General features: G+C 38.0%; 1 protein-coding gene across 1 annotated transcript; it reads left to right on the forward strand.

Moving 5' to 3' along the window:
- Positions 1 to 910: 910 nt before the first annotated feature.
- Positions 911 to 14,089, forward strand: LOC121981723. Its single transcript, XM_042534404.1, has 7 exons — positions 911 to 6,121; positions 6,216 to 6,463; positions 6,539 to 6,671; positions 11,462 to 11,648; positions 11,734 to 12,054; positions 12,158 to 12,843; positions 13,098 to 14,089. Exons 1-7 carry the CDS (start codon positions 1,196 to 1,198, stop codon positions 13,773 to 13,775), a joined length of 7,179 nt encoding a protein of 2,392 aa, XP_042390338.1. The 5' UTR covers positions 911 to 1,195; the 3' UTR covers positions 13,776 to 14,089.
- Positions 14,090 to 14,599: the final 510 nt, after the last annotated feature.

Raw genomic sequence — 14,599 nt, forward strand, 5'->3', positions numbered from 1 at the left:
AAGAGATTATAACTAATTTTATCGGATTTCGATCATGATCTGACATATAAATTATAAAAAAGATTAGGAATTACGGACAAGATGATCTGGACTTACATGATCTGGACTTACATTGAGGTGACATATTAAATATTACAAAAAAAAATCATATAGAACTCTAATTATTGAATATATCGTTAGTTACCTGGAGGGGCAATTAGCAGTTAGTTGTGTCATATGAAGAGGGTTAGTCAGTTAATTTAGGTGTGGGAAATAGTAATTTATGTTTTTTTAGTGGGTTAAGAAGTCACTCCAAACTCTAAATTAAATGCGAAAGCTTTTTAATTTGTTGGAGTTCTTCGTGTTCAAATTTTGTTGTAAACAATTGAATTATTTTGGCCAATAATATTTCTATAGAAGATATCTCTCGTTGTCCTAATCTTGTTCTATTTTTGTTGCAGTTGTTCACGTTCAATGTTCAATGTTCAATGTTAAATTGTAGGCTTGAGCCCACACGATTAAATATTGTTCTACTTTGGTTGGAAGCAATCGAAAACTCATTAGGCCAACAATATTTCCATAGAAGATATCGAAGTAAAAGATAATCTTTCGTTTTTAGTGAAAAAATTACAACTCATGCGCCAATGTGTTGGCATAGAAAATGGAATAATAATAAATAAACTGATACTTGCCAAAATAACGAATGGAGTAAAGTTAAAAGAACTTGCAACGCCTTCTCTTCCGGCCCAATACTAAAGCCCAAATTTTAGGAATCTAAACCCAAATTAAATGGCAATAGATTGGCATAGTTTGATTATTGCTAAACTGCCTTTGGTAATACTCAATAATAATAAATATTAAACAAATGACCAAATAAATAAAAGATTAAACTCTGTTAATTAAGGCGATAAAAATGCTCGCTGCATTTTTTTCAAGCTTCCTTCCAAAACCATTAACGAAGCCGCCGGCTCTCTCTCCTCGCGATCGCGGTCGGAATTGATCTCCGCTTCGCCGCGCCCCGCTCCTCCGCCGTTCCTCCGACGTTCTACCGGCAGGCCAAGCCTGCTCCAAGAGGAGTAAGTTACCCCTTTCCCTTATCAGCACCTCTGCGGCATAAACCCTAATCCTCATCGCTATCGGTTCGCCGTGAAGGGATCGAGGGTTAGGGTTTGGCCGATCGGAGTGGCGGCGACGGGAGACAGCGTCTCCCTTTGGTATGGCCCATCAGAGCAAATTCGTTTCCGTTAATCTCAATAAATCCTACGGCCAACCCATCTCTTCCTCATCTGTACATGGCCGCCTTCGCTCTGGCTCCGCCGGCGGTGGTGGGAGTGGAGGTATGGTCGTCCTATCCAGAGCTCGGAGTTCGGTTTCATCCTCGGCGAAGGCCGCTCAGAAGCTTGCCATTCCGCCCCCCTTGAATCTGCCGTCTCTGAGAAAGGAACACGAACGCTTCGATCCTGCTTCCGCTGGTTCCGGTGCTGGGAATGGAAGCCTAGGGCTTGGATCGCGTACTGGTTCTTCGATTTTAGGCTGGAGCAAACCAGAGATTCCGCCAGCATCGTCTTCTGTCCCTGAGAAAGACGGCAGCATCAGAGGGCAGGATCACTTGGGAAGATCAGCCATCGCAGGCAATGAGCTTGGAGGTAACCCTTACATGCCACCAGGTGCTCGTCCAGGTGGCCAGCTGCCGAATGTTGCATCTGCTCAAGGGTTTCGGGAGAAAGCTGTGATCTTGAAGGGCGAAGACTTCCCTTCATTGAGAGCCACATTCAGCTCTGCTCCGAAGCAGAGAGAGGCATTGAAGCAGAAGCAGAAGCAAAGACAGGGAATTGAGGAGCAGTCTAATGGCCGAGAGGTGCCTGTCCTACATGCACCTCTCCAGATGAGGCCTCAGATCAGATCATCCCGTCTTATAACAGATAACGTGTCAGATGTAGATGGGGGGTCAATCCAGCCACTTGGTTCTTCAGACAACTTGCAGAAACAGAATGGACACATGCCTGCTCTATTGCCACAGGTTTTGCTGCATCACACATCAGATTGGACAGATGATGAGCGTGATACAGGCCTTTGCATTCCTGAACGAGAGAGGGATCATGGGTTTTCAAGGTCTGAATCTGTTCAGATTCATGATGCATACAATGATCGTTTGCTGCAGGATACAGGAACTAGCAGTCCTTGGTCCAGGGATTTCTTGAAAAGCAGCTCCTTGGGGAGGGATTTACATAATGCAACTAATGAAACTCATGAATTTGGCTCTTCAAGGTTTTCAACGAATCCAAGGGATAGACCAAATGTGAATGCATTTGGAGCAAACAAAGATAGACATAATGTTAGACCCTCAAGTGGAAGCAGGGAAATTAATGTGGATGGCATCAATGCTCATTCATTTTATGGAGAAAATTTTGGTGATGGTTTTGGTAAGCGAAGCCAAGATTATAGATACCAAAGGAAAGAATTGGGTTCCCTTGAGAGTTTAAGAATTGATAATAAAATGGCATTCAGTGGTAATAGTGCCGCAAAGAATGTCCATAACCAACACAATGGTTATCCTAGTAGTTGGTCAAAAGGAACTTCCTTTCAGAATAACACATTGTTGAAGGGCCAATCTTTGATCAATAATAAAGCTACTTCCTTGAGCAATCCAATACTGAACTCTGGTAGAGAAAAACCGTCTTCATCAAGTGGTGTAAAGCCATTCCTTGAAGATGCTGAATTTGACAGCAAGGATTCTTTTTCAGGGAGTATGAGAGACATGAATGCTAAAGTGTTAAAGAAGAAGGTTCTAGAGAGACAAATTGATTTACATGACCCTGTTCGAGAGTCATTTGAAGCAGAGGTTGAGAAAATTTTGAGGTTGCGAGAAGAGGAACATCAGCATGTTCTTGAAGAGCAAGCTAGAGCCTTGGAACTTGCACGAAAAGAAGAGGAAGAGAAGGAGAGGTTGGCCAAAGAAGAGGAGGAAAGAAGAAGGTTGCTTGAAGAAGAGGCAAGAGAGCTTGCTTTGCGAGAAGAGCAGGAGAAATTGGAGATTGCTAGGCGAGTTGAAGAGCAAAGGATAGCAAGAGAAGAGGAGAAGAGGAGATATCAAATGGAGGAAGAAAGAAGGAAAGAGGCTGCACGAAAGAAGCTTTTGGAGTTGGAAGCCAGAATCTCTAGACGACAGGCTGAAAATAAAGGAAAAGATAATAGAGTTCCTACATTTTCTAATGAACAAATACCTGATGTTGTTAGGGAAAGAGACATTACAGTAGTTGCAGAAGATGGAGGCTGGGAGGATGGTGAAAGGATGGTAGAACGGATCACTGACTCTGGATTTTCTGATTCTTCATCTGTCGATAGATTTCTAGAAGTGGGTTCTAGGTCTCAATTTCCCAGGGATAGTTTTCCTTCTGTTATTGACAGAGGAAAATATTCCTATGTTGATTCAGTTATTCCTTCCCTAGATGAAGAGAATGCTTACCAAAATCAAAGGCAGGATGTTTTTGGTTACAAGAGGACAGAGTTCCATTGTGGTACTGAACCAATACCTAGTAGACCATCCTCTAAAGAAGTTATGATGGAATCTTCCCAAATGCCAGATGAATACCGCGAACAGAGGAAACCAAGATGGAGCTCTAACAAAAGGCTTGATTATTTCAAGAGGAATAATGATGCTGATGCTGAGTTTAATGATGATCTCAAGTTTGGAGATGTTAGAATGGTGCAAGGCAATTCGCATGGGAGTTACCATGCCCAATATAATGAACTATCATCTGATTACTCGGTTGACAATTTTTCATCCTTCACAAGGTCCTGCCAATTACCAAGGCAACCACATGTGCCTCCACCTCCCTATGTAGCCCCTTTGCATAGAAATTCTTTTAGAGACACTAAAGAAAGAGCTAGTCCATCATGTTTCATAGACAACGATAACCATTATAGTCATGCAAGTAGATATGATCATCAGGTTATGCTGAAAGGTAATGACCATTTGTTTCATGAAAGTCTTCAACAAACCCCGAAAGCTGCTTCTTTTGAGGGGAATTCTATCAATTCAGAGCAAGAATCAGAGAAAATGAGCGCAAGATGTGGTTCACAGCTCTCCTTGTCTGTTTCGAGCCCACCAAGTTCGCCTGCACTTCTTTCACACCATGAGATGGATGTTTCTAGGGATTCTCCCCCACTGCCAGCTTCTGCTGATGGTGACCATACTATTGTGTCTGACAGTGAGCATATTGTATTCCCACTGGAAGGTGGTACTATGGATAGAATGGCGACTTCAAGTTCAGTTTCTCCTGAAGTTGATGATGAATGGCCTGTTGCGGTCAATGAAGAGACACTGGAAAATGAGTGCCATGAATTCCGAGACATAGCTGAAATGCTTGAAGGTGACAATACTAATCTTCATCAGGTTCAGGATATGGAAGATTTACAATCTGATACACAAACTTGCAATATGGAACAAGTAATTCTTGGATTTAATGAAGGTGTTGAAATTAAACTTCCAAATATAGATAGCATTGAGATATCTTCTAGCGACAGTGAAAAGGAATTTAAATTACATGCTGTCCCAGTAGGTTGCTTGGAAGAATTGATTACTAATGGTGAAATATCTGCAAGAAAAGGCACTGCTGATAGTTATTCAACAAATATAAGTGAAATGGAACAGGCTCTGCACATTTTATCTCTTGATCCTGCAGGAGCATCTGACTATTCTGCAAGCAGTTTTGAGGCATCTGAAAGCTCAAGACTGCTTGATCAACCTATGATTCCTGCCACAAGCTTGTCTATGGCATCTTCAACAACAGATCCACCAAGTTTATCCTTCCCTTCTATTGTTAGTCAGGTTCAAGCTCCTGTTAATCTTCAGTTTGGTCTGTTTTCTGGTCCTTCTTTGATTCCTTCTCCTATACAAGCCATTCAGATTGGTTCTATTCAAATGCCAATTCATTCTTATACACATACAAGTCCATCTCTGCCACAGGTTAGTTCACATTGTCCTTTGTTCCAGTTTGGTCAGTTAAGGTATGCTGCCCCAATTCTCTCCGAGAGTACATTGCCACTAGTCCCTCATGGCACATCGATCAGTCACCCTCCTGTTCCAGCTCCCTATTCATTTAATCAAAATCCTGCAGGTTGTTTGTCTAAGCAAGCAGCTCAAAACATTTCTCAGATGACAAAACCACAGGATGAAAAACCTTCTGGTTCTTCTGCTAATCAAATTTCTCTTGTGCAAAAAATAGTTGAACCATCTGCAGGGAATTTGCTAGCTGAGCAGATTAAACCATTCGTTGAGACACGAAAGAATGCTTCTGTAGCTTCTCAGAAGTGGACAAATAGTTCAACTTTGGGTGACAAGAAAGTTACAAATGAGTCAGTCTGTCATGCTGAAAGTCATGTTTATGATAATACCAATGAGAAGAGAAGCTATAGGTTCAATGGAAGGCGAAAAGTGTCTCAACCTCAGCAACATGGTGAATTTCATTCGTCAAGGCACATTCCTGGACTAAAAGCTCCTCCAGGTACTTTAGCTGGGGGCCAAAGGAAGAGATATGCTCACAGTGTTAGAACTTCTGCTCGAGCGCCATCATATCCTAATATGGATGAACTGCAGGGAGATTTAAGTGGTTTTCCCCGTAGATCAAAGAGACATAATCACAGAACTGAGTTCAGAGTCAGAGATAATATTCAGGGGAAGAAAACACAGAGCACAGAATCATTAAATAATATGGGGCTAGATGAGAATTCAGTGGCTACTGGAATTACTATACGGAACTTAGGTAAGAAAGATGAAGCTTTGACAAAATCAACCAGGCTTACCTACCAATCAAATGACTCTAGTTCAGGTGCTTCTACTTCTCAATCTATGAGTTCTGACAGGAATGTTGACAAAGTTGCAAGTAATGAATCTATTTCAAAGAGCACCAACTTTGGCAAATCTCATGCTGGTAAAGGCAACACAAATGCAAGTGACATTCTTGTGGATTACAGTGAGGTTCCTTTATTGAATGGAGTCGTTCGTGTTTTTAAGCAAACAGGAATTGAAGTTCCTAGTAATGAGGATGACTTTATTGAGGTAAGGTCCAAAAGGCAAATGTTGAATGATCGACGTGAACAAAGGGCTAAAGAAAACAAGTCCAAGGCTAGGGTGCAAAAGGTAATTTATTTAACTTAATCCATGTGATTCTCAAATAGTCTCTTTTATAAGTGTTCAAAGGACATTTATCTTTTTATCTTTATGTGATCAACAGGCACCTGTTAAAGAATCTACTGCTTTACAAAGTAGTGCCTTTAAAACCAACTCCAATAAATCAGTTGCATATTCTCTGGGAGACACAGCTAATAGTGTTTGCTCTAATACACTAACTGCTGGGGTAAAGGGATCTACAAAACTTGAGGCATCATTAACATTTACTGCCAACTTTTCACCTCAGGCTCTGCCTCCAATTGGCATTCCTTCAGTAAATATCGGTTCTGAAAAAAGATTGAACCAATTGAAGTATGCACTATCTTTTGGATGGTTTCTTTTATTTCTACAAATGATTTTTTTTTAATCAAAACGTATTTTTTACAGATCAAGTCTGGCGATACCTAAACCTGCTGTATCTGATAGTGAGGCAATGCCTATGTTTGGGCCATCAGAAAACAAAAATGTAAATCATGGTTATTCTGCATTGTCTTTGAGTTCATGGGACAATGAAAATCTGGTAATGTTTTAAAATTCCATAATGTTTATCTTATATAGTTACTTGGCTTTGACGACTTGGTTCTTATTTGTGTGTCCAGTTAAAGTAAATACATCAAGAGACCAACATCTGCTCATTAAACTAGTTTCCTCATGCAAATACAGAGCATTGTTTGTTTGAAGTAAGTTCTTGGTAGAATCTTACTATGGTAAAACCCACTCTGCAGTCTGGAAAGTGTGGTGGTACTATCTTACTAGTTTATAAGGAGATACTTCTGGTCTGCATGATCTAGGTTCTTTTCTTGACTGAAGTCAGATTTGTAGTTTTACATGGTTTGAAAACTTAAAATTCTTTTGACTTTTCATATTTCCATGTCAAGTTTGATTTGCTTGCATTAGCTTTCATGTTGGCTAGTTTGACTGATTTCTATGCTAAAGATCATATGCAAGAATATTTTTTGTCAAATAACATGCTAGTTTTTTTGTCTAATGGATTATATCAGTTGATTTTAAACATATCAACCATGTGTTGATTTTAAACATATCATTATATTCTCAAGCTAGTTTGCTAGATTTTATGTTCTAATGGACTATATTAAAATGATATTGACTAATATGTGTGATGAAACAAGAGAAAAATATAATGGATTTCCTTTGAGTTCTATTTTCTGTCATTTAAGAATTTAAGATAATGTAGTCTTTCTTATGTTTAAAAATGCAACTAAAGTCTGAGTTTTTTTTTAATATCATCAGACCTTATTATGAAGTTTTACCTAAACTTATGAGTAGTGTAAATATTCTTAATCTAGGAAACTCAGTCAGCATGGAAAACAAGGATGATCTAATAAGTTTGATTGTGAACTTGTGGCATCTATCCAGAAATCCATGATCCACTAGTATAATAATTTGATTTCTTTTTATTTTATTAGGTTATGATATAGTGTGTATACTATAAGCTTTCTATAAATGTTATAGATAAGTCACATTTTATAAGCTAACAAATAATGATAAAGTAACTTGGACAATTGATAGTATTGATTAATAAGAGATTTGATATGGGGAAAATCTGCATGTCAATGGCAAAACAGGTAATTTGACATAATAAATTGAATGGGCAAATTTCTAGGAAAATGTGGAGGGGTCATCAATAGTCACCAGTACATCTAATCCATCCATTCCATGGTTTGAGACGTTAGGAATTAGGACACTGAAACTGACAGTATCATTTAGAAATCCCTATGCAAGAGCCCTCAATTTATTTTTGCGCTTATTTTCTCACTACTTTCTCTGCTTGTCCCTTGTGACAATTATAGTTACAAATTGGAAGTGGCTGCAAAGCTGCGGCCCCTACTCTGGCTTGGCATTTTCTCTCTCCTGACCAACTGTCTGTCTGTCTCTCAGATATTTTTTTGTAGTGTGATCAGTGATTTTCTACATTTTCTGTTTTTCAGTTTTATAAACTATCATGTAGTGATAAGACCATTTTACTATCCATATTAGCTTAGACATATTAACTTTGGCCATATTTAGAAAGTTTCAATTTATTACTGTTGTATTTATTTTTTTGTTATTGGGATTCTTATTCTCAGATATCTTTCAAATCTGTCGATCACGATCTAAATAAGCTTTATTTGGAAAGCCAAGTTTTGCAGTGTTGGTTTGAATAAAAGGAAAGCAAAATAAGAAAAGAAAAAAAGAATTAGTTGTACATGGTCATGTGCTTGCTAAATGCACAAAGGTTGTTCGAAAAATGTCTCTTGCCCTGCATTATGTTGATTTCATCCAATTGCTTCAAATTCATATTTGTTATTATCAGGATTGATAGATGTGGTTATTGGATATGTATTTTTTTTCCCCTTGCATTGTGCATAATGACTGCTGAAATGTAACAACTTACAAGAGTATTCAAGTGTTGAGTATTTTGGATGGAGAAAAGCATTTTAAATAACAAACTACATATGGAGTAAAGGATATACTAAGCACGAGCTAACCTTGAGCTACTTCTATTTTGTGAAATATTCAGTCTCTTTCATTCTGCTGCATTGTAAAATGCTTGGAAGGTCTGAGGATGCAGTGGGTTAAGCTTACCTGAAATCTGTTTAAGCTTTGTGGATGTAAAAAGGTTGGGGTTGTGGGAAAGGGGAAGAGAAGAATATGGCTCTTGCACTACAAGTTCATCAAACTCATCCGGAGTAAAATATGCGGCCTCAGTCCATTGTTATGTGGATAAAGAGTTTTTTATAAATATTCCATAGTTCTCTGTAGGAGAAAGTAAAATATCAAAACCAAACAAATTCTTGAATTGAGATTCTGTCTAGTTAGAAATTTTGTTTTTCTGTGCCGTTAATTTTGTTTCTTGTCTAATCAAACCTTTAAATTTTAAATCAATCTAATTTTCACTTGTTCCCATTTTGTGGGCCTTATTATTCTTCGTGTTAGGCAAGATTCACAATTGATGTATAATGATATGAAGTTCCTGTAAACTGCAAGTCATTTGGCCATATTTGTAAACAGTTGTCAGTCTAATAAATAATAATGTTTTTATAATTCTTGTCCATCACTAATCAAAAGAGATTTGGTTAATTTTCTTCTTATGAGGCTTTTGAATATCAGCACACTGATAATTACCCTGAATATTACCTATTTGTTGCTGATAATTGTGGTTTAGTTCAATTTTTCACGTGTTGACTTGACAAGATCCAATAAAGTAAAATTTAACGAGAAGATTTTGGCACTTATATTACCAAGTCCTTAATCAGCTGTCAGGTCCTTTTTTATTTTCCACTTTTGTTGATTAATTTGAAAAGAATTCGATAAAAGGTATGAATATCTGTTGGGATTACTTTTGCCTTGTTCTCATCTCTTTTTTTTTTTTGGTCTCCGTGTTTAGGACTCAACTCTTAACACCCTATTATCTCTTTTTCCTCTTTTTTCTTGTTTTGACCTAGATCTCCTATTATCCAGAGAGCAACAAGAATTGTTTGGGTCTTGATGCATCTGTCATGCCACTGCTATTTTTTTTCTTAATGTGTATAAGCAGCACATTTAATAAAAGTGAAATATAGGATACGTGTTATCTAGTCTGTTTTGAGCACATTGTTGACCCTCTTGTATCTACTGACTTTCCTGCAGGCCAATTTTAAATGGTTGCACGCTGTAAATGATCAGAATAAGTATCAAAATTTTTATATACCTTACAGTCCTGTACAGAATGATGATAAGTATCATTATAAAAGGCATAAAATGTGAAAAGCTCAAAATTTTTTATATACCTTACAATCCTGTACAAAATGATGATAAGTATCACTATAAAGCATAAAATGTGAAAAGCTCAAAAATTTTTATGTACCTTACAATGATAATAAGTATCATAAATTTGATGGGAAAAAGTATATTTTAATTTTTTGCCAAGATCCCACTGCACTAGTAGACTATGTAATGGTTTTGTTAATAATTTGTTTCCAATAATTATTAGCCTAAACGCTTTCTTTTAATCAACTTTTGTTTTCCTCTTAGTGTTTTATATGAAGAATTTAAAAAAAGAGAGGTGTTAGTGTAATATATATTTAACTAATTAAGGATATATATGAGAATGTAACAATCAGAGTGAAGAGGCGGATTAACTAAAGCATTTTTAATAAAGATAGGGTTACATTAAAAATCGGTTGTAAGCTCCTATCTTTTTACACTAATCAAATACGAACTTACTCAACACATTCAAGACAGTACCGTGGTGTATGTTATTTGCAGATGAGATGAGGTAAGAATAAATGCAAAACTAGAATCTTGACGGTAATACTAAAAGTGAAAGGTTTTAGGCTTAGTAAAGTAAAGACACAATATATGGAATTTAAGTTTAGCAATATTATACGTAATAATATAACTGTTAAGATAGGAGATGACGAGTTATTTGGAACCGAGAGCTATAAGTATTTAGGATCATTTTTTAAAGCGATGGAGGGATTGAGAGATGTCTTACATAGAATACCAACAACATAGGAATGAAGGGCATTGGGTGTTTTATGTGATCGTAAAGTACATCTAAAACTTGAAGGGAAGTTCAACAAAACGGTGGTTAAATCTGTTATATTATATAGCATTGAATGTTGGGCTATGACTCGAGCACATGAGCAGAATGAGAGTTATAGAGATGAGGATGTTAAATCTGTTACATACAAGGATAGACATAATAATAAATGAGAGCATTAGAGAAAGTCAGAGTTGCTTCGATTGAGAGAAAACTTTGAGAGATTTAAGATTCTAGTTAGGCAATGTGAAATTATGAAAAATACGCAGGTCAAATGAGGAAGAGGAAGACCCAAAAAGACTTAGTAATAATAAAACAAGATAAAATTTAGTTAAGTATAGATAATGATATAATAGGGGATAGAGCCTAATGATGTAGAAGGATTCATATAACCGACCCCACCTAGTAGGATAAAGTTTGGTTGTTGTTGTTGTTGTTGTTAGTGTTTTAGTGATCTTTGCTTTACCATGACAATCTGCATTACCAGATTGAATTTATTTGTAAGTTCTGGTCAATTTTCAATAATATAATCATTTTTCTAGAAGCCCTTTTTTCCCATTGCTATAGGCAGCAGAATATTCTCTCTCTCTCTCTCTCTCTCTCTCTCTCTCTTGTTTTTTCTATAATGTTCATCCATGATATTGAATTTTATGTGCATTGTGGGATAGGGCTTGGTGATTGTTGTTGCATGGATATTGAATTTTATGTGCATTGTAGGATAAGGCTTTGTTGTGGTGTTTTGTCGATTTTGTGGTTGTTGAACTTTGTATATTATCATCTTTTAGGCAATTGATTTGACTCAAACTCAGCTTGATGAAGCTATGAAGCCATCACATTTTGACTCAATAGTAGCATCTAGCAATGTTCTTGAACCCCCAAAATTTGCATCGTCTGCTGTGACACTAGAGAACACTTATCCTTCATGTGCAGCATCAGTTAATTCCCTGATCGCAGCCGAGAAAATCCAATTTGGCAAGCACTTTTCTTCTTTTATATTTTAATGTATTCCAAGTGTTTCTGGACAAAATGTTGAGTTTGTCTAATTCTTTTGGTTCAGGAGCAGTGATTCTACCAAATGTTTTGCCTTCCGTCAGCCAAACCATTTCGAAGGTACTTGGCCCTCCAGATTCTGGCAAATCAGACTTTAGTAAAGATCAAAATTTGGCAAACAGCAATCATGCTATGTTTCTAGTCAAAGAAAAGTGTTCTAGTCAATCATCTGCAAATCTTGAAGATGCAGAGGCAGAAGCTGAAGCAGCTGCTTCAGCTATTGCAGTAGCTGCCATTACCAATGATGAAATTATTGGACCTGTTATTGGTTCCTCTTCAGACACCAAAACTTACTCTTCTGCTGATGGAAGTGCATTGGCTGCTCGAGGTGATAAAATAAGCCCTATTTTCTTTCTTGTATCTTCATTATTTCATTATTATGAAGTCACTGCTCTCATAATATAATGAGAACATATGAAAAAATTCAACAGGTGCAGCAGCAAACCAAGAAATAACCGTCCAGTCTTCCAGTGAAGAGTCCTTAACAGTTGCTCTTCCAGCAGATCTTTCTGTTGATACTCCACTCTCAGTATGGTCTGCTTTACAAAGCCCACAAGCTTCCATGTCAATGCTCTCACAATTTTCTGGAGCACCACCTTCACATTTCCCTAGCTTTGAGATGAATCGAATAGTAGATGGGTGTCTTTTTTCATATGGGTCCAATGATGAGTCTGTTGGCTCACAGAGTCAATCTCAAAATGGTTCTTTGGGTTCTAGTACACTGGCAGCATGGCCTCAGTACCACTCTGGGGTTGACTCTTTTTATCACCCACCGGCAGGTTATAATGGCACATTCATCAGCCCTGGAGGAATGCCTGGTGTTCAATGCCCCTCTCCCATGGTCGTCTACAATCATTTTCCTCCAGTTGGACAATTTGGGCAGATAGGATTAGGTTATATGGGAACTGCATATATACCTGCTGGGAAGCAACCAGAGTGGAGCCAAAAACAAGTTTTTTCTAATGCTAGAGACAATGATATTGATCCAAGCAATCGAAACACTGTATCTGGTCAAGGAACCCCAACCACTGCACGAAGTAGTGTCCATAATTTAGGTCCAGGATCATCTCTGATGGTTGCTTCTCCTCTAACCATGTTTGACATGAATCCTTTCCAGGTATGTGGAATGTGAATTGAACTATAGGCAAAAACTAGGTGTCATTTTTTTTTAAAAATCTGATATGCAAATACAACTAGTGCTTTGTTGTTCAAAGAGGACCAAGTCTCATTTTTTGTTTCTATGATTATTGGATGGATTGGTTTTCCTGTGGTTGAAATTTGACAGGAAGTATGACATTTTGCTTCTTGTCAGTCAGAATCAATATTATTGTGAGTTTACATCTGTAACTTGAGTATCTACTTTCTGTTCAGTCAACTGCCAATATTCCGCTGCAAGCTTGGTCTCCTGTGCCTCCACCGCTCCATTCTGTTTCTTTATCCATTCCACTACAGCAACAGCTGCCGCCACCTCTGCCAGAGAATAGGATCCCTTTACAATTTGGCCGAACTGGAGATACATCCATGGGAAATAATAAGTCTGATGTTCCTCATGCATCTGCTTCTGCTGCTTCTGCCGAAGTTAGTGAGAACATTTCGACTACAAATTCCGCTGTCCCAATTATGTCACTTGAACTTGATTCGGCTAAGCAGCCAACTTCAAGCACTAGCAATAACAAGTTGGCCAGGCCTCTACAAAGCACTATAAACGTGGATGAGAAGAAAGTTGCAAGCACAAGAGCACGAGCTATGGGTGCTGTTGTTAATCATGGTGGGTGTATCAGTTCAAGTAGCAGCAGACCTAGTGGCCAGGTAACAGATGCTCACTCTGAGACTCAACCACCATCAATGCCTGGGAGTAGTCACCTTCTTGTAGCTGGATATGGTGATCAGCAACGTGGAAATGTGAACCGTGCAGGCTCTGGAGGCGATTGGCATCGAAGATTCCAGTTCAAAAAACAAGGTACAAGTGCGGATAAGAATATTGCTCCTAAAATGAAACAAATATATGTGGCTAAGCCATCCTCCAGTGGAGCCTCAAACCAAGGCTAGATGAATACTTGATTACACCATATTGGTATCAAGAATCCTTCTGTCTATCTCCTTAATAACAGAAGTTGCCATGTCTCCGCATTAGTTAGCTTTTCCATCAAGCATAAGAAGATAAAGATTCCACGGCCTTCAAATCTCTATGCCCTGGTTCAGTAAATCTATTTTTGATGAACCATGATTTGTATTATGGTTTGATGACATTTTCATTCTTATGGTTTATTATGTGCTCGTTTGTTTCAAGCGAACAAAGTTGATCGTGTTATAGTTCCATTGATAATTTTTTATATTGAATGTTCACACGTAATGCTTGTTCACTAATGTTCCATATTTTGTTTGCAAGCATGCTGATTTGTGTGATGCGTTTTGGGTTGTCTGGATGCATTTCGATGAGTATTTGATCATCCGGCATCTTCGTGTTGTTGTAGGTTTGAAAATATATCTCACTCAACATTGTTAAATGGAAGACCAAGTACTCACAAAACTTGTGTTTTCCAGGATACGACAGTGAAACGTTAACGTTGGAGCCCAATCGACTAACGAAATCCTTTTTCTCCGCCCATGTTTGAGTAGGTTGATCGATCTTGATGAATCCAAGTGGTTCGGAAAGAGTGAGTTGGATGGCCATTTGGTCCGTCTAGGCGGACTGGTAAAGTTGGGTGGTTTAAGTAGACGGTTGGGTTGGCTAGTTGACTCAGTTCAACCAGGAAACTCTATACATCAAATGCAAAATATTTTATATAAAAAAATTATTCTGTAGAGAAGAAACGGAGCCTTGGTCTAGAACAATCCAAGCCTTCAACTGGATGCTTTTCGAATCAGAATTG

Source organism: Zingiber officinale, chromosome 5A (assembly GCF_018446385.1).
Source record: "Zingiber officinale cultivar Zhangliang chromosome 5A, Zo_v1.1, whole genome shotgun sequence".
Taxonomy (NCBI): domain Eukaryota; kingdom Viridiplantae; phylum Streptophyta; class Magnoliopsida; order Zingiberales; family Zingiberaceae; genus Zingiber; species Zingiber officinale.